The sequence below is a fragment of the Microtus pennsylvanicus genome, chromosome 1, assembly GCF_037038515.1.
Source record: "Microtus pennsylvanicus isolate mMicPen1 chromosome 1, mMicPen1.hap1, whole genome shotgun sequence".
Taxonomy (NCBI): domain Eukaryota; kingdom Metazoa; phylum Chordata; class Mammalia; order Rodentia; family Cricetidae; genus Microtus; species Microtus pennsylvanicus.
The window spans coordinates 114,770,960-114,795,174 of NC_134579.1; the positions used below are offsets into that span (position 1 = coordinate 114,770,960).

At 48.6% G+C, this 24,215-nt stretch overlaps 1 protein-coding gene and 1 pseudogene across 2 annotated transcripts in view; both read right to left on the reverse strand.

Annotated features, from left to right (window-relative positions):
• P2rx7 (purinergic receptor P2X 7) overlaps positions 1–20,736 on the reverse strand; it is a 40,318-nt gene extending 19,582 nt beyond the window's left edge. The window contains exons 1-6 of one of the 2 annotated variants that reach the window (XM_075979801.1): positions 20,438–20,736; positions 9,908–10,076; positions 8,574–8,642; positions 5,660–5,735; positions 4,409–4,505; positions 392–472 (exon numbers count right to left, since the gene is read on the reverse strand). In XM_075979801.1, the coding sequence (XP_075835916.1) occupies positions 392–472; positions 4,409–4,505; positions 5,660–5,735; positions 8,574–8,642; positions 9,908–10,076; positions 20,438–20,562 (617 nt within the window). In that variant the 5' untranslated portion in view covers positions 20,563–20,736. Of the gene's footprint in view, positions 1–391; positions 473–4,408; positions 4,506–5,659; positions 5,736–8,573; positions 8,643–9,907; positions 10,077–20,106; positions 20,375–20,437 lie in introns of those variants that run through there. The other variant, XM_075979811.1, reaches the window with a different exon arrangement.
• On the reverse strand, positions 3,202–3,677 carry LOC142854372 (large ribosomal subunit protein eL34-like; annotated as a pseudogene).
• Positions 20,737–24,215: the final 3,479 nt, after the last annotated feature.

Genomic DNA, 24,215 nt, shown 5'->3' on the forward strand with positions numbered 1-24,215 from the left:
TTGGTTGGGTATCACTTCCAAAGACTGTGGCTTCCATCTCAGTTACCCTTGCTCATCCACTATGCAGACGATTTGCTCTGGTGATGCAGCCACCATGTCCTAAGGATACTCCCACAGTCCTTGGGTGAGATGACCATGGTGCTGCCTCAGTCACATGGGTAAGGCTGGGAAAGGACTCAGCCCTAAGCAAACCTAGAGCCAACAGAAGCTCTCACTGACAGCTCTAGAAAGACCATGAACCAGAACCACCCAGCAGAGACACTGCCAGATTCCCGATCCACAGATGTGAGAGGGATAAAGCTCTTGTAATTTCCAGGCTCCCTAGGTTTGGGATCTTTTGTTCCACGGCCTAGATAACTGATGCATACCGCCAGGCGTTTGCGATGCTTACGTCGTATAGTTGTGGCCGGGGAAGTCAATATTGTTCTTGATGAGTACAGTGAAGTTTTCAGCGCTTCCCAAGAGTGCAGGCCTGAGAGAGAAGAACAAAGAGTCCATGGGACAGAGGGTATGGTTTTGTGCTTTTGAGTGAAGAGAAATGAATACAGCAAAATTCTCCGTAAAACCTGTAGCTTCCCCCAGAAGCCTTCACCCTCCTTGAGACCCCCATGGCAATTATGGTGTCACGTCCAACACTGACACAATTGCATGTCCGCTGTTGTGCGGTGACGTGTTACCATCTGACAAGACACATGCCACTAGCTGATTACCATGCCGTAAATGCTCCCACTGTGGCTGGTGTCGAGCCCCCATCCACCAGTAAACTTGAAACCGAGACCGAATGAGCACAACTGGCCTTTAGTCAGCGCCAGTCAGCTCTTGAGCAGCCATGTTTGAGGCTTCCTGGATCGGCCTGAAGTCCCTGCAAGGCTGAATGGCAATTTATTTAGGTATGCCCAGCCTTTATCACAGGACCACACACAGTTATCGATATCATTCATTCATTCATTCATTCACCAGAGGTGCTGGGTAGCCTTTAGTTCTACACTGAGTTAGAGGAACCAAAATTCCAGGCCACAGGAAGGCCACCCACCCACCCACCAGCCTGCCAGCCACTCATTAGCAAATAATTATGCCACTGGACAGGGAGCAGGGCCCTGGGATACAGTGATGAACAAGACCACCAGCAATTGGTAATCTATGAAAGATGAGACAGGCTGAAGGTTCAAAAACAAAAACAAGTGCCAAGTGGTGGTAGCACACACCTTCAATCTCAGCACTCGGGAGGCAGAGGCAGGTGGATCTCTGTGAGTTCGAGGTCAGCCTGGTCTACTTAGAGAGTCTGAGGCTAGCCAAAGCTACAAAGTGAAACCCTGTCTACAGAGCAAGTTCCAGGACAATCTGGGCTACACAGAGAACCCTGTCTTGAGAAACAAAACAAGCAAACAAAAAGAGATATTTTAAACTTCATGCTTTGGGTAGACAGTGCTTCTATTCGAGACATGAGTTATTAAATAAAAATTTAAATGAAAATCTCAGTACCAGATGTGGGATACTTCCCTATGGGATTGGTTCCTATCACACAGAGTTGATAAGACTGTATTTCTGAAGTCATAACACACTTGAAGGACATGAGGGAATCAAGCTGGAACTGGGGTTTTCTTCCTTGCCCTCTAGTGCTGGAAAATGCTAGTCAGGCCACTGGGGGAGAAAAGCCATCAATGGTATTTTTTAAAAATACCATACTTAATTTTAAAAAAGGGTTTGGGGGACCATGAAGGTTGAAGAAGAAAAGTATTTGAGGAAGAGACCCAAGGAGAGTGTGTGTGTGTGTGTGGGGGGGGGAATCTGAGTTAGATATAATCAAAATACATTATATATACAGTATGTATGAAAGCGTCAGAGTAAGTTTTAAAAATATATGTGCGTATATAAAGAATAAGTAAAGGAAGTCTAAGAGTCAGAGGCTGCAGGATCCTCTCACTTGACATTTGTAGCCTTCTACTTTGAATTACAGCTTTCTCTGCATGTCTCGTCTCTTCTGGCGCAGAGCAAGAGGCTGGGGAGCCACTCCCTGTCTGGCCACCTGATGTTTTAGATTTTATGTCATATGAAGTGACACACAAGGGAAGTCACTGAAGAGTGCCAAGTTCTTGGTGGCTGTGTTGGATGAACCATCTCACCTGGTTCACATACCACAAGAGGAGACGGTTTGTCCAATTGTGTCAAAATGTGCTTTATGCCTGTAATCCTAGAACTCAGGAGGCTGAGGCAGGAGGATTACAAGATGCAGCCAGCTTCAACTCCACAGTGAGACCTTGCCTCAAAAAGTAAGAATAAAAGTGACCGCAGGTATTGTGACGCACACCTTGAATCCCAGCATGCAGGAAGCAGAGGCAGGCAGATCTCTGTGAGCTTGAGGCTAGCCTGGTCTACTTAGAGAGTTCGAGGCTAGCCAAAGCTACAAAGTAAAACCCCGTCTCAAAGACAATGGCAATAAAAACAGCAGAAAGAATGAAAAATAAAGCTCGGGACCGGCATGTGGAGACACACGGTGTTCATCTGAGGAATGAGTTGGTGGCAGAGCTGAAAGTGACAATCACAAACTCCTGTGTGAATCCAAGTGGTGCTGTGGCGGAGTCCAGGGTCTCACCCACAGCATAGTACCTTCTGCACACAGAAACTTCCCGACCTAGAAGTGAAACTGCTCTGACAACCGAAGGCCGAAGGGCGGTACTTCCTCCTGCCTGCACCCTGGCAGTGGAAGGCAGGATGGACCTTGGCCTAAATCGGCTTGGCCAGCCTTCTCTCTGTCCCACATACAGAGTGCTCCTGAGGCTGCTTGGTCTGGGAAGTCTTAAAGGGAAATGGATATTGAGATTAAAATTAGGGCCAGTGAGGTGGCTCATGGCGTAAAGGTGCTTGCCGCTAAGCCTGGTGGGACCCACATGGTGGAAAGAAAGAACAAGTTTCTGCAGGCTGTCTTCTGAGGTCCTGATGCACGTGACAGCTCACAAGCACCCACATATATGGGCAAGCAAATATAAACGCAAATAAGTATAAAATAGAAACATACATTTATTTATTTATTCATTTTTGGGTTTTCAACATAGGGTTTCTTTGTGTAGCCCTGGCTGTCCTCAAACTCACTCTGTAGACCAGGCTGGCCTCGAACTCTCAAACTCATAGAAACCCACCTGTCTTTGCCTCTTGATTGCTAGGATTAAAGGCACGTGCTGCCACCTCCACCCAGCAAATGTATTTTCTTTTTTTTTTTTCACAGACCAAGCCTTGACCTTTATTAAAAAAGCCGCACGTTTATTTCACTTTCTGACTCTGCGCTTGTGCCTTCAACACTTTCACAACAATTTTCTGCTCCTCAATAAGGAAAGCCCGCTTGTTCCTGTCACGGACACACTTGGCACACATGGAGCCACCATAGGCCCGGCTGACATGCTTCTTTGTCTTACACAATCTCATGAGGACTTTCGGTCTCACGCACGAACCCCTCGGAGTCGGCCTGGGCACACACCGCATGCTGATTTAGGTGCTTTTCCAACCTTCTTGGTGTAAAGGTAAACAATCCTGTTGTCAGGGGTTCGAAATAGCCTAGTTTTGTTGGAGGCTGTGTTGTAGGAGAGCCTACGACGATATGTCAAACGCTGGACCATCCTGAGTGCCTCTAAGCACCGTCCCCGGAAGAGTAGCAAATGTATTTTCAATTAAAATTCCATTCCTTATTTTATGTGTTTAGTCACCACAGGTAGCTGGCAGCTGCCATGTTGGACACCATGGGTACCAAACATTCCCATCACTGAAGAAAGTTCTATTGGACAGAGATGGTCTAGAACCACTGTACTTCTAGGAGCAGGCTGTCTCTCTGTCTCTCTCCCCTTCCCCCACTCTGTTATATGCATGGGTATATAGGTGCTCAGTTCTCAGACTGCTCATGTGTGGAGGGTAGCAGTTGGTAGCACTCTCCACCTTATGCTTTGAAGCAGAGTCTCTCGCTGAGCCCGGAGCTCACCAATTTGGCTAGACTAGCTGAACCGCACCCCAACTCTGCCTCCTCAGCTGGGACTACCGTGTCTGTTGCTACACCTGCTATTTGTGTTGGTCCTCAGGCTTGCAGGACAGACAATTTACGCCTGATCCACCTCCCCAGCTCGGCTTCTTCATATTCTTTGTCATTTCCTATGAGCACGGATGGATCAGAGCAAACCCTTCCATGGCTCTTGGGGAGGGTTTCCAGAGCAGCCGTGATGGCAGGGCGACCTAAGGGTGTTCCAGGTCACGGCTTCATGCCAGCTGGCTCAGGCCGACTATAACATATCAAGGCTGGCATAGCCTCCCCAGAGATGGCAGAGAAGTCTCCAAGCCGGGACTTTCGGAGAAGCCCAGCAGCCCTGGAAAGGCCACTCCTGGCACTGCCAAGGCCACTGTTTGTGCCCCCCACCATGGAACTCACCGGGGGGCCTCTTTCCCCTCCTCAGCGGGACACCAGGCAAAGATCTCACAGGTCTTCCGGTTCTTATCATACTGTACACACTTGCCAGTCTGGATTCCTACAAGTTTTAAGGGGTTGAAGAACCACAGATGTGAATGACCCAGAAGAGAAATATCTCTAGGCGGTACCGTGTACTAAGTCCACGCAGAGACACTACACTCTGAAGCCCAAGCAGCTCCCTCTTCTGTGAACCCCACCCTCATCACACATGCCCTTCACGTCAAACAGAACACTTGACAATAAATCCTTAGAGAGGCCCAAAGACAGCACAGGGGGCTAGAGTCTGCCTGCCCTTTTGTTTTGTTTTGAGGGAGAGATGCCTGAGAGGAGAGTTCTGCATTCAATGGATACTCTACATGAACTAAAGTATGGCTTTTCATGTGGCATCTGGGTGCCTCCGGGGGCACACGGCTCACCTGGGGATGTGTACAGCCACATGATGAGCTTGGGAACATCTTTATGAAGTGTCAGAAAGAGACCTGATCAAGGGCAAGCCACCTTACAATGATCTCCGTGGCTACTCGCATACACATGTTATACAGTGGAACCAACACTCAGCTGCTTTCCCGAGTGTGAGTGTGGACACTGTGACCACTGGTGACTCTTCCTTGTTTTGAGACAGGGTCTCTCTATTTAAGCTCTGGCTGACCTGGAACTTGCTATGTAGACAAGGCTGGCCTCGAACTCACAGAGATCCACCTCTGCCCCATGAGTGCTGGGATTAAAGACCTGCCCTACCAGACCCGAGTCTTATGTCTTTTAAAATTAAAACTCGAGGCAATGTCTCTTTGCAAGGTTGGGGCTGTAGCTCAATGGTAGAGTGCTTACCCAGCCTGCAACAAGGCCTGGGTTTGATCTCCAGTATCAAGAAAGAAAAGAAAAAAAAAGCAAAAAGGAGGGAGGAAAAGAAGGACAAGTAAATGAGAAAGTTAAACTCCCAGATTCTTGGAAGTTCAAATTTCCTGCCTTTGGGGAAGTCCCAACAATTAGACCCTGAATCCACATCTCTCACTGGGGTATTCAAGTCACACTTATAGGCTTCTGCTGGTCTGCTGGGGACAAATCAGGGAACAGACAGCCTGACCTGTGATTTGGTGGTGACCTGTGAAAGGCAACTGCCAGAGGCTAAGGACTCGAAACTGGACATCATGAATGCCACAAAGACGCCAGTCCACCCCCCTTAGCAGTCCAGAGAAAGACACAGAAGAGTACCTTTGCTTTGCGGGTCCATCCATCCCTTTATACAGTCTCTGTCGGATTTACATTTTGCGCTGGGGCTGGTGGGAAACTGCGGGAGGAAAGGCAGTAGAGCAGAGAATGAGCATTGCGTCACCAAGGTACCACAAAGCCCTGCGCACCGGTGGTCACTGCGGCATCCGGGCGCCAGGAAGCGAAAACAGACCAAATCCATCAGTGTGGGACAGGATAAAGAAAAGGTGGTTCGTTCATATGTGGAGCGTGTGCGTGTGCATGCGTGCGTGTGTGTATGCCAGAGGTCAATGTCAGCTATCTTTTTCTGTCACCTTCTGTTTTGTTTTTTGAGACAGGCGTCCCACTAAGGCTGTAGCTCCCCTATTTGGCTGGGCTGGCAGGTCGAGCATCAAGGTAGATAGGGAATCCACCCATCCGCCTCCCCAGGACTAGGACCATAGGTGCGCACAGCTTCAGTGTGTATGCCGGGGATCAAACTCGGATCCTCATGCGTGAATGGCAAGCACTTTAATGACTGACTCGTTTTCCCAGCCCCCATATGTGGAGCCTTGGTCTGCCAGGTCCTGACACATGCTACGCCATGGACCAACTTCAAAACAGTGTGAAAGGTGCCAGACACAAGAGGCCGTGTCCGGTACGGTTCTATGTATAGGGATGTCCTAGATAGACGAATCCCCAGAGAGGGAAGGCAGACTGGTTGTCCATGGCTGTGGGGAGAGAGAGATTAGTCACTAATGGGGACAGTTTGTTTTGGGTGTCAAAGTTTCCTGGGGGGGGGGTAAGAAATGTTCTGGAATTAGGTGATTATGATGATGGTCTGCATGATGTTGCAAAATAAAAATCACCAAATTTTCCTCGTTTGTATAGTGGTGAAAAAAAGAAAAAGAAGAAAAAAAAGAAAAAAAAAATCACCAAATTGTGTATTTGGAAGCCATTGGTTTTAGAGTGTATGGATTTTATCTCAAAAACAAGACTAAATAGAAATGTGAACAGCAGACATCACGACAGCCAGGAGGCACTCTTGGGGACGGCTTTTGGGGTAGAGAGTAGGTGGCCCTGCCACCACAGGACTGAGAAGCTGACAGATAGCAAGGTGTAGCAGGCCACATGGGAAGAGAGGACACGCCAGCACACTCCTGCCTGAAGAAAATGGGTCAGCTGTGTCTGGGGCTGAAGGACAGAATAAGGGAAGAGAGAAGAGAGGACTGGTTTGGGTGTTTGACTTCATGCAGCAGGTTGAATGGTGAGTCTTAAGAACAAACACATGCGGGCAGGGCCTCTGCTCCTTGTCACCCGGGCATTTGTTTAGTTTAGTTTGTTTGTTTTTGAGACAGGGTTTCTCTGTGTAGCCCTGGCTGTCCTGGAACTCACTCCGTAGACCAGGCTGGCCTCGAACTCACAAAGACCCACCCGCCTCTGCCTCCCGAGTGCTGGCTCGTTCATGTCTTTTTATATCAGGACGAGGCTCTAGATACCCTTGGGTTCTGTGAGAGCGTTACCTTGGCCGAGTCATTTCACTTCCTCTAAGCTGTGTTTGACCGTCTGTTAAAGGAGGGTAAAGTGCTTTGTCTTATATGGATGCTAAGAAGGTGGAAAGATGGCTTAGCATGTAGTCCTTGCTCAGTGAATAGTTCCCACGGTTTTCAGACTCAGTTTCTCTTTACTGCCTGGATTGCTTTCTTTCTGTGGCCTACCAGGACCCTGGGTTCTTCTCTTGGTAACCCCTAAATTCAATTATGAATCTTCTAACTGAAAATCCTCGGTCACATCCCTATAGCCTAACTACCAGCCTGACTCATAACAGGTCTTTATCATCATCATATGAATGAATGAATGATGTACTTTGGCTCTTGGGTGGTTGTGTAATTTTCATTATCAGCAATGAAAGGAACTCCCAGGAAAGAAGATACACCAATTCTATTTTTTTTTCCTCTAAAAGAATTCTAACACTAGTTTTTTGATTGCTGCATGGGTTGGGGAGGTTCTCGATCTTTTTCCTGGCCCATAGATAAGTGGTTCCCTCGCTGTGTAGCTGGGCCCGTGTGTGATCACAGAACTAACATGGTGCCAGCTCTGGGCTTATGTCTTCTTCTGCCTTCTTGGCTCTAGGGTCTCTGAATGCAGTTTGGAAAGTTGGTCGCTCTTTTGGAGGAGGCACGCGGGAAGACCCCAAGAAGAGAAAAACTCTTGAGAGTCCCTGAAAGTGAAGAGGTGCCCAGCACTGAGCCTCTAAATGATGCTAACATGCTAATGGCAGCTGCTTTGCAGCCGCAGCTCTGAAAGAACAAGGCAAATCAGCCACCCAGCCGAGCTCAGCCCACCACAGAACTGAAGACTAAACCAAACAGGTGCGCGGGGCGTTTAAAGAGCTGGAACAAAAGCTGGGCGGTGGTGGCGCACGCCTTTAATCCCAGCACTTGGGAGGCAGAGGCAGGCGGATCTCTGTGAGTTCGAGGCCAGCCTGGTCTAGAAGAGCTAGTTCCAGGACAGGAGCCAAAAAGCTATGGAGAAACCCTGTCTCAAAAAAAAAAAAAGCTGGAACAATCCATACATAATCTGGTGCACACTAGGGCTCAGTCACATTTACTGAGATGATCAGAGATACTGGGGGTATTGACCTGCAAAGAGGGGAGGCACAAGGCCAGGTGGAATGACCCAGGCCAGACTGCAGTATAGGCTAAACTCCCCTCCCCAGGGTCCTGTGGTGCCCCCCAGGCTGGCAGCACCCCATGGAGGCTCCAGTGAAATGTGAAATAAATCACACACGAGCCAGGAATCATGCTGTGAGCTGCACAGAAAGCCTGTGAAGGCAAGAGCGGGTATTCACACAGGCCCGCCCTTAGACTGGGGCAAGCAAAGAGCTCTTTAACAGAATGCATCTCCCCTGACCACTCAGAGAGGGTCCCCTACTCACCTCGGGACAAAGCTTCTGTTCTTGGCCTTCTGACTTGAGGAAGTTTGTCATCACAAAGAACGAGTTCCCCTGCAGAGAGAAATGGAAGAGCAAAGGCGGGGCCTGGGGGAGCAGAACTCCTTAAGCTAAGTGCCTGCCGGGGGCGAGTCTTTGTACTCTTCGAAGCCTCTAGAAATCAGCCGCGGGCAGCACGGACTTTGCCAAGGGCTTAACATCAAAGCTGCAGGAGCTGTCTCACCAGGCAAGGGGGAGCAGCGGAACTTTCAAATGTGGGGAGCAGTCATTTTCCGAGCCAACCTCACAAGCAGCTGCACCAGTTTTCCCACAGTAAAATCCCATTGAGACTCTGGAGAGCTGGGGAAGTGGAGGTGGGGTGTGGGCTGCACCCTGGGCAAGCTGTTCGCATTTCTCAGGGCTTAATGGAAGGCCACCGGGCTTCCCACTACCTGGGCAATCAGTGGCTTTTATGGTTTCTAGCTAGAAACAAATAGCAGCTTGGGCCTGATGGTTTTGCCAAGTGCTCTGGCTCCCCAGGGTTGCAAATGGGCTCTTTTGTTCCTCCCACCCCCGTCTGTTCCTAACTTCTCGGCCCCTCTTTTATTTCTCCTTTTTTGGCTAAGTGCTTCGCAGACTCAGCTAGCCACACAGCTCTCCGCGACCTGCACCTTTTCTCTTTGTCACAAACCCTCTCTTTAGAAAGAGAGGTGGTTTAGAAACCACCTCCTGGGGATCTTTTCAATGCTAAAAGGTCACACCAGCCGCGCAGAAGACAAGCGCTCCGCCCTTCTGAATCCTGGCTGCGCCTGCCGCGCCGTGGCCCTGCCTCTCAAGCCACTCGCGCTCCAGCGCCAGCGAATCAGACCGCATTTGGAATGTGCCAGGAGGCGCTGCTATTTCGGGCAGCCCGGTAGGACTTGATAAAGCAAAGACGCATCTTCTTTGAGCTGCTGGATGTGACCCAGTTTGGCAATTTTTAGGTTTTCTCAGTTGGGATTTTCGCAGGTTTTAAATAGGGCCAACGTTTTTCATTTCTGTTGAGACAGGGTATTATGTATTCCAGGCTGGCCTCATACTCACTAAGCAGCTGAGGGTGACCTTGAACTCCCAATTCTCCATCCTTGACCTCCTGGGGCTACGGGCTTATACTGCCACAGGTTTTAGGTGGCACTAGAGATTGAACCCAGGGTTTTGTGCATGTTAGTCAAGCATTCTACCGTTTGAGCTACATCCCTAGACCCTAACCAACTTTTTTTTTAAATGAGGCTCTAGGCCCCTAAGTATTGGGAGAGGCAGCGGCCAGGGATGAGTCCTGGAGTCAGCTGCCTGGTGCTCACCTGCAAAGGGAAGGTGTAGTCAGCAGTGTCAAAGATGTTGCGCTGTGACTTCATCTCCCCACCCTCCGCGACGTTCTCTGTCACCTCTGCAATCCCTTTGACCTTGGTATGCACGGAGCTGATAACAGGCTCCTTCCGCTGGTACAGCTTGTCACTCACCAAAGCAAAGCTGAGGACAGATGAAGAACAGTGGTTTTCTCAAAACCTCGGGCAGTGGTTTGGGCTGCAGCCTCTGGGGTAGGGGTAGTGGGAGCAGCTTTCGTTCTCAGCCTGCTTGCCCAGCGACCTGCTTCCTCGTGCCTCTCCCTCTCTGCAAACCGGGACCAGCAGCTGCACCTCTCCCCATCTCCCTTAGTATTACCCACTGTAGGCAGAATTTCGACTCAGTCCCATTCTTGGGTGGCTGAATGGCTCTGCCCCAGGGTTCAGTAACACCTCAGCTCTGCTTGCTCTTATTTCAGGTCATTGGGTTTTTGTTTTGTTTTGTTTTTTTGAGACAGGGTCTCTCTATGTAGTCTTGGTTGTCCTGGTATAGACCAGGATGGCCTTTGAACTCACAGAGATCCTCCTGCCTCTGCCGCTCAAATGCCGGGATTCAAGGTGTGCACTGCCACACCCAGCAGGTCTTCTCATTTATAAGAACTCTACAGGACAGATGGACAGTTGCTGGGGAGGAGAAATGGGGAACGGCAGTTAATAAGTACTTTATTTCCTTTAAAGATGACAAAAATATGTTGGCGGATAAAGGCATTTCCTATATAATACTGAGCACGTGTTAAATAGCATCTGTCTGTTCACTTACAAATAAGCCCTTTATTCCTTTCTCTTTAAGAGGTCAGTTTTATGCTATACGAACTTTACCTTGATAGGTAAGATAAAAATCACACACCCCTTTAATCCCAGCACTCAGGAGGCAGAGGCAGGTGGATCTCTGTGAGTTTGAGGGCCGGCTGGTCTACAGAGTGAGTTCTGGGACAGCCATGGCTACTCGCAATGATGTCTACTGGGGGGAGAGAGTGGGATGAAGGATGAGTTTGCAGGGAGTGGAGCTGGATTAGTATGCTTTGCTTCGTCAGTTGCACGGTAGCACGTAGGTCTTACTTTATGCACCATACATGTTAGCGTTTCTTCAACTGTGATTAAAGAAGAAAGAAATTGGTCCAGAGAGATGGCTCAGTGAGTTAAGACACTTGTGACAAGACAAATAAAGCTTGCCTGGAGATCAGAGAGTAAAACAGTCACATTTGTCAGCCATACTGGTCAGGCAGTGGCAGCACACACCTTTAATCCCAGTAGCCACACTAGGTAGCCATAGAGGCCGGGCGGTGGTGGTGCCCGCCTTTAATTCCAGCACTAGAAAGGAATATAAGACTGGAGGAGACAGATCTCACACACAGTCTCATTCTGAGATTCCTGGAGGCAGGATCGCCATTTTGGTCTGAGGTAGAGGTAAGAACCAGTGGCTGCCTGCTTTGCTTTTCTGACCTTTAGGCTGAACCCCAATATCTGTCTCTGGGCTTTTATTATCTTATCTGTGCTATAACTGACGGCCTGGGTTTGATGCCCAGAACCCACATGATGATGAGAGGAGAGAACTAACTTCCAAAAGTTGTTCTCTGACCTTTTCCTGCTCAGCATGGCACCCACACAAAATGCAAACAGTTAACTAAAAATGTGCTGGTGCTGGAAACCGAGATTCAGGACCCACTCAGCACGTGCGGTGCAGTGTTGGGTAGAACGCTGCAGGCAGAAACAATTACAAGTGTTCAGCCTCACTCCAGCCTCAAAACGCAAGCAAAACACTTGCAACAGCCTCCCAGAAGAACACGTGCTTAGTTGTTCGGTGGGGAGCTCAGCCTGATGCACCGTATCCCTTCTAGAATATGCAACTCAGGATCAGCTTACTAGAGTCCAGCCCTGTCAGTTATGAAGGCTTTGCAAACATATGGACCTTTGTATCATAAGGAACATGAAAATTCTTTTTTGTTTCATTTGTTTTGGTTTTCAAGACAGGGTTTCTCTGCATAGCTTTGGCTGTCCTGAAACTCACTCTGTAGACCAGGCTGGCCACAAGCTCACAGAGATCTGCCTGCCTCTGCCTCCCAAGGGCTGGGATTCACCACTGCCGCCCTATGAACATGACAATTCTATTAACACTTCCTAGAGATGCATTGAAAGAGAAAAGAGGCAGAGACTGCAGTATCTTCCGCTTTAGGAAGAGCAGTCTAGTGGCCAATCTAGTCACAAACTCTTGACCTTGTGCGATGACTCAAGAGAAGCCAGGCTTCCCCTGGGTCATGGGTTCAGTCACAATTCTCTAATCTCTAACTCTGATGACTCTAAGAAACTGATGGGCAACGCATCCAGGTGTATTCAAAGCCAGCAGCCTCTGGAGCAAGCACAGTATTAAGGAGCCAGATATCTAGCTGAGCCTGGTAGAGTAGGTAAGACTGAGAAGTGGGGAAGGAAGAGTTGGAAAACATGGCAGGCACAAGAGACCTGCAGCAGGAGAGGCCAGGGCCCTCCAGAGACCCTTGCAGACCAGTCTGGCCAGAGAGGAGGCAATAGAGGAGCCCGGATAGAGGGGAGGTGGAGAGCTTTGGGGCCATGGAGCCCTGAGACTGGCTCTCACCTAACTCACCAAATGTAGATACAGAGGATCACCAGAAAAGTGTTCTTCAGAGTCCCAATCCATACGCTGTGGATTTGAAGGACTTTCACAGATTTGTAGCTGCATAACTGGACCACTGGCACCATGGTGAGAAGGTTCTCTGAGCTCCCCAGGAAGGAAGTGCTTCTCAGCAAAGTCTACCTATCTCCTATGAGGAATGCCTAAGTTCCGAGCAAAGGTAACTCTGAGGTGAAAGACAAGCTCTGAGGAGACCTGCCTTAACGTTTGTTTAATGTACCACTAGCCTGGGGCCTCGCTCCTGCCTTTGCTGCCTGTACATCCTCACTCATGTTGCCAGGAGCATTCGTAGGAGCCTCTTCTCCCAGCAAAGGCACTTGCTCTGCCTGAGGAGAAACGCCAGGTCAAAGGGCAGGCACATTTATGGCTCAGTTCTTTGGGTCAAACTACAGAAGTCTGCATTGTTTCACGCAAAGCAAACCTGTACACCCTGCCTTTCACAAAAGTCTTGATGGACACAGGGCATGGTCATATGGCGTGGCTGAGACAGTGAGGGGTCTAGGTGGCACCTCGGGCATCGGCACAGAGATGAGGATAGACGCAATAGTGAGAAGCCCTCTGAAGGAGAAGGACACCGAATGGAACTGCGACGTGATTACACAAAGAAGGGGGCCAGGCAGGCTTTCCCTGCGGTTGCGAGCTGGTCCAGTGCAGGTGACTTGACGGTGACGGTGGTGGTTTTTCATTTATGCCACCACTTTCCCACTTCCCCCATCTCTTTTCCATCGCATTTAAATACAATGTCTCATCTTAAAAATAAACTCTCCCCCCATCTTGCATTCTCCCAGCACTGTGTAGGGTCTGACTCCTCCTAGCATCACGCAGGGCCTGGCTCCTCCCGTGGAGCCCCGACTTTTGAAAGAGTGAGTCACCACATCCATTTCCGCACCTCCATTCACTCCTCCACCCACTCCAGTCTGGCTCCCCCCCCCCCCCACTTCTCCAGTGCTGCCCTGCCAACTCACTCTCTTCCAAGTCCAGCAGACATGCTGCAGCTGTCATGGCCGACTCTGGTGACCACGGTCCACTTCCTTCTCGTTCTTCCCTCAGCCTTGAGAAGCCTGCGTTCTCCTGGCCTCTCCATCTCAGAATCGCTCAGAAACTTCTGCATCTCCCTGCCCCTTGAATGTTGGTACCACTTAGGGCTCTGTTCCAAGATTCTTGCTTTCATTTTCCTGCTGATCAGTTGAAGATGTCCGTGGCTCCAACCACCATCTGTCTATAGACTGGTGATAGGTAATCTATCCTAATGCTCTGAAAGCAAATACCTACACAATCAGTATGCACAGTTATGAGCCTCATACCATTCAAACTCAAAGCCTTAAGCTCTGAACTTAGCCTTTGACCCCGATTGTTTTTTTCTCCTGAACTCACTAATTCCAGAAAGGTATCCACCAACTTCTCATCAGTGGCCCAAGTCAGAAGTGAGGCACATTCTTGACCCATTCTCTCCATAAGGGTCATACATGGTTCATTTATGAAAGCTGCCCAGGCAGCCAACCCCTCTGCTCCATGGAGCCCCAGAAGAGGCTTCTGGGTGGCCTAGTGCATACCCACGGCTTCCGGTGTCCACGGGCTGGTGCTAGTGTCTCCGAGGGGAGGCCCAGGGGACTCGCTCATCCATCCTCCTCCTCACACATTTGTTAAACTACATGTCCTATCACTTGAGCTGTGCAATGGAGTGCAATCCTTCCACTTGGGTGGTAGCAGGTAGCAGTAGGAGGTCAGTTGTTCAGAGTCAGGTGCAGCTACAAGTAGAGGTACTAGAAACCCTGTCTCAGAAAAACGAAATTAAAGAAATTCGACTATTTTATCTCCCTGGTATTACTGATATTGCTAGGCTCCACCTATCCTCCATCACTGTCATCTCCTTAATATAGATCACCATCAGCTCACAGCTGGGTGATCCAATACTGTTTGATCTCCCTCCGGACCTGGTCCTGTCCCCTCAGCTCTCCAGTCTGAGCATGAACTCTGAATGAGATGTCCAAGTTCATTGTCAGCTCTGCCTCTGCCTGGCTATATGACTTTGGTCACCAAAGAGATTTGTAAAGTCATATGATCTGTTACATGTCCGAAGACCGTTCACTTGGATACTACACAGTCAGGAAGCAGACTGCTCTAGGAAAAAGGTGTCTATGGACCATTGTGAACTCACAAACCCACAGTCCTTCTCGGCGGCAACCAGGCACCAGGACCTCAGCTGCAGCTGTTCCCTAAATGAGCCGGATCCCACCAGTTCCCCCATCCTGTAGCATGTTCCCAAGGGTGGCCAATCCTGATCTCTGGCAATGGTACCTTATCAAGGAAGAGTCTAGACACATGACCGAGGACTTTGAGATATGAGATTACTAGGTTATTTGGATGAGTTCCAAGCACCCACGTGTCCCTGTCAAAGAGGCAGAGAGCAGCCTGACAACGCATGCAGAGAAAAGGAGGCATTCTGAAAACGCAGCAAATAGGGAACAGAAGAGGCTGCCTCCTCTTCATGTTTTCCAGCACCCTCAAGATAAAGCTCAATTCTGTCCACAGGCTGGGCACTGCTGGTTTCTGCAGTCCCCTGGGCCTCCCTTCTGAGACACGGAAACATCAGCCAGATGCTGTTAAACCATAGCCCAGTGCTGTGTTAACAGCCAGGGAGGCTGGGCTGGAGTGGACACCAGGAGCCATGGGTGTGCACCAGTCGTCCCAGAAGCCTCTGCTGTGGCACCATGGAGCGCAGGGGCTGGCTGCCTGGGCAGCTTTCATAAATCTAAAAAGAAGGGGATTGTGTTCTCTTTCTTTCTTTCTTTCTTTCTTTCTTTCTTTCTTTCTTTCTTTCTTTCTTTCCTCTTCTTTTTTTTCTTTTTGAGATTATGTGTTTCAGATTTTGTTTTTACATTTTGGGGCTAGACACAAATAAAAAAATATCACACTGGAAGTAGACAGAACATTCTAGCTGCTTGCTCAGTATCTCTACCAGTCCTGACCTCTCTTTGCTGTTGCATGGGTCAGACAAAAGCGTCCTTATCCTCAGGACGCTGGACCATCTCTCACCATAGCAGGTCCATCTCAACTTGGTCCACATCTCTCAAACATTCTAGCTCACCCGGGTGACTTCAGCAGTTTCTTAGTGGTGCTTGTACCCCATTCTTGTTGTACCACAAGACCCATTCCCCTGCACAGTGTCACTGGAGCCTTTAGATACAGCAGTCAGATGGTTCCACTCCCCAGCGGTAGACAGGCTCTTCAGAGAATCACAGTGGAGCTCTTACCGCCCTGGCTCCTGCTCCTCCCTCCTCCCTCGTGTCTGTCTTCCCTGCCCCTCTGGTTTGTTATCTCAGTCTTTGCAGCTACCGGCCTTTGGGTCCTATGTGTCACGTGGCCAGATTCTTCTCCTACAGGGGTCTCCTCCTGAGTAGGCCTTTCTAATCCTCCAGCTGCCCGAACCCTATCAAATCATCCAGGGCCAAGGTGATGAACAGTACGGTTCGTGTCTCCTGGAGCCGTAGAGACTGCACCTGGCTTGGGTTCAGGGTGTGGTATCTTCTCCACCTCCCTCATCACACCTGGCATCACAGGAGAGGCCAGTCTTCCAGGTGAGAGGCTACCCTTTGGGGAACAGCCAGTCAGCCTGGGATTCCAATTTAAATACCATACATAAAGTACAGGCACATCCTCTCCCCAACAAAGGACAGCCTGGGGCTTCAAAGGCCAACACCGTGTGCTGCTGGTGGAGGTGGGCTGGACCAGGGGGAGAAGCTGCCATAAGTGAAATAAGCCCTCCCAGTTCTTTGTCGGCCACTGAAATATTTCTGAGATCCATCTCCGGGAAAGAGGAAACAAAATTCACAGTAGAAAGCAAATATCTTTTACCTCTCTGCACCGAAGCATCCTGTGTCTTCTCAGAATATGGAATAAAATTCAAGATGGTGACATTACAGATGGCTTGGTTCAAACAGTAGCTCCCTGGTCATAGCAAACCAGAAAGAATAGCACTAGTGGGAACCAGCGGTTGCTGTGGGCTCCTGCTGGGACTGAGGAAGGGGCTAGCCTTGGCAATAGCCAGAAGCATAGTCACCACAGCTCTTTCAGGGATGAGGCTATACAGATGAAACAGAACTGCAAACAAGTCCCAAACTCCTGGAGATTTCTGACTTGTTTATTATTTTTATGTATGCGTGTGTACCTTCATGAGTTTATGTGTGTCCTGTGTGTGCAGAAGCCTGCCAAGGCCACAAGGTTTCAGACCCCCCGGAACCGGAGTTACAGGTTATTATGAGCCATTGTGTAGATGCTGGGAACTGAACCCAGGTCGTCTGTAAAAGCAGTTAGCGTTCTTAATCTCCAAGTCACCTCTCCACCACAATCTCTGGCTTTTGAAATGACGTTATAATAAATGTTCTGTTTTTGCCTGCCAACCTTCCTCTATTCTCTTTTTCTTTCTCTCTCTCTCTTTCCCTCTCTCTCTTCCTCCTTACTTTTAACTGCGGGTAACTACACTATTGAAATCGCTCTCTCCTGTGGCATCTGCGGGCATTTAACACGTGCAAGACTTGAGTCCACCACATGAAAGGAAAGAGTTAATGTTTTTAAATATTATTTATTTATTTATTTATTTAACTTTTTGAGACAGGGTCTCACTATCTAGCCCTGACTGACCTGGAACTTGCTCTGTAGATCAAGCTGTCCTTGACTCACAGAGATCCATCTGCCTCTGCCTCTGCCTCTGCCTCCCCAGTGCTGGGATTAAAGGCGTGCGCCTCCACACCCAGCTGATTTACTTATTTTTATTTTATGTCTACGGTGTGCTCTGCCTGCACTTACATGTGTGCAGCTGGTGTGTGCAGTACCCCTGGAGGCACTGGGTTTCCCTGGAACTGGAGTCACAGGTGGTCGCCAGCCACCAGGTGGGTGCTGGGAACTGAACCAAGGTTCTTAATCATTGAGCCATCTCTCCAGGGCTGGAACTAAGTATTATGAAGTCTTTTCAGAGTTGTCTGACTGATCTGCTTTGAAGGAGTCGTGTGCTGGACAGGGGTAGTGGTGTACACTTTTCATCCCATCTCTAGGCAGAGGCAGGCTGGTTCCAGGCAGGCCAGGGCTACACAGTGAGACCCTATTGCTAAATAAATAAAACAAGGAACTGTGTACTGGACCTAATAATGCCACAAAGTCACATCGCCGGAAGAACTGTGACACCACCCATGTACTGACACACAATGAACATTTACTAACCAGTACTCTCTGCCGTATTGGTCCTGCGCTAGCTGGCAAAGGAGCACCTAATATTGTAATTTGGGCATATGTCTTGTCAATTATATTTACTGGATAGTAAATACACAGAGCAAATATTAGCACCCCTAATAATAATAACCAATTATAAGCCAAATGAGGACTTGCAAAGTGATATATAGTTCCCTAATAGCTTTGTTATTAGCTCACTTAATAGTCTCAATCATGATTGTTCCCTTTTTATAGATGAGAAAACTAAGATCCACAGAACCAAGGAGGTTGGGGAAATGACTCAGTTGGTAAAATGCTTGTCACAAGAGCACGAAGACCCACAACCTCACATGAAGGCCAGGTTTGGTGGCAAGCACAGTGCTGGTAAATCAGAGAGAAGGAAGCCCCTGGAGCTAATTGGCCACCAGCCCAGCCAGATGGGTGAGCTCGGGTTTAGGAAGAGATCCAGTCTCAAACTGTAAAATAGAGAGTAGTCCAAGAACAGATCTAAATATCAACTATAACATCCACACACATCTGTGTGCACACGCACGTATGGATGGACAAGTTCAAAAATATGCACATGAGAGAGAGACAGACAGACAGACAGAGAGAGCGAGAGAGAAAGCGCGAGAGAGCGAGAGAGAGAGAGAGAGAGAGAGAGAGAGAGAGAGAGAGAGAGAGAAGGTTTCTGAATCCACATTTCTACATATCAAACCCAAGCATGGTTATGGTTACTATGAGACTCAAAATAGAGGATGGATATAAAATACTCCTTATGCTCACGAAGATGGTTTTTTAGAAATGGCTACCAGATATGGTTCACTTGCATCACAGCCATGATAAGGAATGCACTTCTTCTCCTCTAGTTGTCCAGAGGTTGTATGAACTAACACACAGAAACAGAAGCAGGCTGGTTAAGTGATTTGGCCGAGAAGATGTATCCAGGATTATAAAACAGGCCCCCTTTGAGCTGGAGAAGACAAGCATAAAGACCCAAATTCAACTTGCTGCAACCTTGTAAAAATTGAGCATAGCAGCAGGTGCCTGTAATCCCAGCACCAGGGAGGTAGAGGAGGATCCAGGCACTCAGTGGCCAGCCAATCAGAGCTTCAGGTTCTGGGACGAGAGCTATGAGGAAGTTGATCTCTGGCCTCCACACACACTCACGGGCCACGCTCCCGCTCAGTAAACCACAGCACGCCACACGCTGTGTCAAAAGCTCCATCATTAGCATAGTTAGAGAAACACAAGTCAGAACCACATTGAGCAACCACTTCACAGCTGCGAGGTTAGTTACGATCAGAAAGCCACAGTGTCGAGTGTTGGTGAGGATCCGAGAGCGGAACCCCGACACTCGGTGCTGTGGATAGGTGAAGCTGCTGTGCCAAACAGTCCGGCAGTGCCTCTCAGGGTGGCGTGCAGTCGCTGCCGTGAGATCCAACAAGGCCCCTTCGAGGTAAACCCAGCAGAAATGAGGACATAGGTCCAGATGACAAAATTAGGAAGAACCCAACGTCCATCATCTGATGAATGGATAAGTAAAAGCAGTTTATATACAGGGGACTGTAATCCAGCCATCGAGCGCATACAGCAATAACACACGTGATAACGGAAACGAACGCGGACCGAATGCTATGAGATTCTGTTTATATGAAATGTCAAAAACAGGTGAATCCATAGGAACTAAGGGACAGAGGTGAGGTTGAAAATGATGGCAGAAGCCGGGCGATGGTGGCGCACGCCTTTAATCCCAGCACTCGGGAGGCAGAGGCAGGCGGATCTCTGTGAGTTCGAGACCAGCCTGGTCTACAGAGCTAGTTCCAGGACAGGCTCCAAAGCCACAGAGAAACCCTGTCTCGAAAAACCAAAAAAAAAAAAAAAAAAAGAAAAGAAAAGAAAAAAAGAAAATGATGGCAGAAGGTGGAGATTCCTTTTGGGTTGATGAAAATTCATCATTTTTTTCCCCTCGGTTTTTCAAGACAGAGTTTCTCTGTGTAGCCCTGGCTGTCCTAGAACTCACTTTGTAGACCAGACTGGCCTTGAACTCAAAGATCCACCTACCTCTGCCTCCACGCCTGGCTGAAAAAGTTCTAAACTTATTTATTTGTCTATTTATTTATTTACTGCCATTCAGCTCAGTGAACACACTGAAAGCCACGGATATGGACACTGTAAGTCAGGGAAAGTCCAAGGTACACACCGTAACTTCATAAACTGTTTTAAAAGGCCCCCTTGGTGCTCTAAAATGACATTTCCAAGCCTGGCTCTATGTTTCCTAAGCACAAGGATGACTCAGACTCACCTGGGGAAATCCCCACCTCCTCTCTGGGAGCCCAGGGTGTTGGTCTGTGTCTCCCAGGTTCCTCAGGCATGCCCTGCCCTGCTCATCCCGGCAGGCCTCTGCCGCAGTTGAAAAAACGGAAGGGAGGCCGATAGCCTGCTACCCTTCCTTTGTGGCTTCCTCGGCTGCAGCCAAGGGCAGCTTCTTCCTACTGTTTCCTCCCAGGCGCTGTTGAGAGCGTGTTTCAGATTTAACAACCACATGGAATCTAGCAAGTGCACCAGCAGCTGTGCCTGGGGGTGATGGTGCTGTCCAGTGCTGCTGAGATCGGTCCATCCCACGCCCCACTTACCTAACATAAGAAAAGACGATCACATGCAAGACCCACTTAACGGTGCCATAATTCACACTCTGGATCCGGGTGACTTTGTTTGTCTCATACTGCAAGACGTCATTCCAGCTGCAGCAAGCCGGCATGGTGGCAGGCTCGCTCTCTGTTCAGGCTGGATATTGGCTAGACCCTCCCAGGCTAGACCACAGCAAAGACCCAGGTAGGAACAGTCAAAGAAAACGTTTCTTAGCAGGAACATTTAACTTCCAGTTCCTCCAGTGACTGCCGTGGGGGCGGGTCCTGGCAGCTGCCCCAAATGTGAGTGGAATAAACAAGAAGCAAGTCTTACAGGCCTGGCTGGCAGATGACCCCGCCCTGCCATCCTCCCCCAGACGCCCGCACAAAGATGGTGTTCAGAAGATGGGCATTTTTTAAATTCCCCCTCCCCCTTTTCTTTTGTTCTTTTGAACCCATCCCACTTGGGAGAAAGCGGGCTGCCCTTCAGAAGTCATAAGACCCTGTGTGACTCAGAGAGGGGCCTAGATACTTCCATCGCGTCTAGCCCATTAAGACACATCCATTTTGGTTTCTCTTGTTTGTTTGCAACAGGCTCCCAAGCATCCAGGCTGGCCTCAGATTTGCTGTTTTACCCAAGGATGGCCTTGAACTTCTGACCCTCCCACTCCCACCTCCTGAGTGCTGGGATTATAGGAATGCGGTACCACACCTCACAGAAATTGCCTGTTTGTTTTCTACAACCCTTTGTTCAGTCCATGCGTAGACGTGCAGGTGCGCGGGGTAAATGAATGGCAGCTTTTGTCCTTCCCCACTCCTGGCAATACGCAGAGGATGGTGGGCGGGATCAGATTCAGTATGGGAAGACTATATAAACACTGCATCTTGCTCCATCCTCTGGATCCTGTCCTGCACCGTACCCTAGGCGGTCAACCCATGACTTGGGCCAGCCAGTGGCAGACCACCAAGAGCAAAGCTACCGCCCAGCAGAAGTCGCTCTCTTGACCATGCCTGACCGAGACCAGCTGCTGGAAGACCGAGGATGTTGCCAGACAGAAGAGTAGGGTTCCGAGGAAAGTGGAGTTGATTTTTTTGGTTTGGATTTTGTTCGTTTTTGTTTTGTTTTGAAACAGGGTCTCATGTAACTAATTCAGGCTTCTTTTGAACTTCCTAAGCAATTGAGACTGACCCTGAACTCCTAATCTAAATTCTGGGATTACAGTGGTGAGCTACCATGCCTGGGCTGAAACCCCACTGGGCAGGCTGAAGGAAAGCATGGTGGATAAAATGGGCAGCTTCCGACACGGGTTGCACAGCAGAGCCAAGACCCCGCGTAACAGACATGATTGGCATTGAACAATGCACCTGTGGAGCCCTGTGTCTGAGGCTCTGTGGATATGGCAGCTGTTTCTCTGCCTCAAGACTTAGGATCCTCCAGGCACAAGTGGACTGCTTCATTCTGAGAGTCTGACGTCAGAGGACAGTGCTCCTCCTGGAGAAAGAAGCAAGGGTGGCTGGGGTGTTATGGCTCGCTAGCTAGAAAGAGCAGAAAAGAATCTTCTCTGCAGCCAGCTCGACCTACTGCTGTCTTTCCATGGCGATAACTGGTCAGGCAGATCCACACGTTTCCAGTCTGAGCTTGTACTTTCTCTTTCCTATGATCTCCATCAAGGCTGCTGCCCCCACCCCTGCAGGCTTCAGTTCAAGAGACTGGCAGGCAGGGAGGCCGGGCGAGTGTCCCAGCCCTCTCCATTCAGAGGCTTACTTGGGAGCTCTGGCTTTATCCTTTAGGCTTGGGAGTGGTAAGGGCTTCTCTTTGTTGCCAGCCACGGGTAGCACACCATCTGCTTTCTCCTAATTCTGTCTCCACCTTTGTTCTGCTATTGGTTTCTTTGAGGATGTCAATCACATTACCAAAACTCTAAGGAATATAGCAGTCTTTATCTGTAAATAGAATAGATGGGGCCAGTGAGATGGTAAAGCTGCTTGCCACCAAGCCTGATGACCTGAGTTCAATCCCCAGTACCCAAATAATAGGAGAGAACTAACTCCATTAAATTGTATACATACACAGACACACACATATGCAGGAATGGTCAATCACACACACACACACAAACACACACACACACACACACACACACACACTCCAAAGATGAATGTAACAAAAATTTTAAATAGCAGATATACAAGGTTCCCATTAGGGCAGTAAAGTCTGGTGGTTAGAACTATATATAAAAATATATAAAGCCAGAAACTGAATATATATACATACATGTATATATATATGATTATATATATATATATGATTATATATATTTGAAATCAATTCTGTGGCTTTGGATAGTTCTGTTCATGTTATTTATTCATTTATTCATTCCTAGGAGCACAAAGAACTAGTGGATATAGCAATGAATATGTGTTAAGTCCAAAATTGTCCATTCACTAAAGAATGGATCAAGAAAACATGGCATGCTGGGCAGTGGTGGCATACACCTTTAATCCAAGCACTCGGGAGGCAGAGGCAGATGGATCTCTGTGAGTTTGAGACCAGCCTGGTCTACAAGAGCTAGTTCCAGGACAGGCTCCATAGTGTAACATGAGGGCCTGCATGTTGGGTTTTCTGTCCTGCCACCAGGTCCCACAGCTGTTTATCCCCAAAGAAAATCACACAGAGGTCTCCAGAAGATTATAAAGTGATTGTCCCATTAGCTCAGGCTTCTTATTAGCTCTTGTAGCTTATATTAACCCATTATTCTTATCTGTGTTAGCCACATGGCTCGGTACCTTTTTTAGCAGGGTAGGTCACATCTTGCTTCTCCAATGGTTGGAAGCCCATTCCTCCCAGTCCTAGAATTCTCTTGTTCTCATCATCCCACCTCTACTTCCTGTCTGGTGGACCTGCCTATGCTTCCTGCCTGGCCAATCAGCGTTTAGTTAAAACATGATTGACAGAATACAGACAATTATCCCACACCACCAAAGCTACAGAGAAACCCTGTCTCAAAAACCAAAAACAAAACAAAAAAAACATGGCACATCCAGATGATGAAAGAGTATTCAGCCATAAAAAGGGATAAAGAACAGATATGTGCTGTAACTTGGATGAGCCTTTGGGGATGTGAAAGAAAACAGAAAAAAAGCTACATCTCATAATTCAATTTCCAGATATTCCTGGAACAGCAAATCATTCTACATTTTCTTTACTCCACCCACTGAATATCGCCCATGGGTATTCCATGGTCTTTCCTTTCTTTGGTGTTCTATATTTTAGCCACCACCCCACCCCATGAATGCTGTTGTCTTGGTTAGGGTTTTATTGCTATGAAGAGACACCATGACCACGGCAAATCTTATAAAGGAAAACATTTAACTGGGGCTGGCTTACAGTTCAGAGGTTCAGTCCATTTTCACCTTGACAGGAAGTATGGTGGTGCACAGGCAGACACGGGAGAAATATCCGAAAGTTCTACATCTGGATCAGCAGGCAACAGGAATAGCGAGAGACACTGGGTCTGTCTTGAGCATTTGAGACCTCAAAGCCCACCCCCAGTGACACACTTCCTCCCAGAAGGTTACACCTCCCATAGTGCTACTTCCTGGAGGCTAAGCTTTCAAATCTGTGAGCCCACGGGGCCATTCCTTTTCATGCCACCACAGCTGTTCTCAATAAGATTACTACCACTTCTCAGTGGCCAGATTTGCTGAACATATGTGTATTCTTTATTTTGCTTGGCCCCTCGAACTCATTCAGCAGCATGGTTACTTATTTGGTACTTCTGGG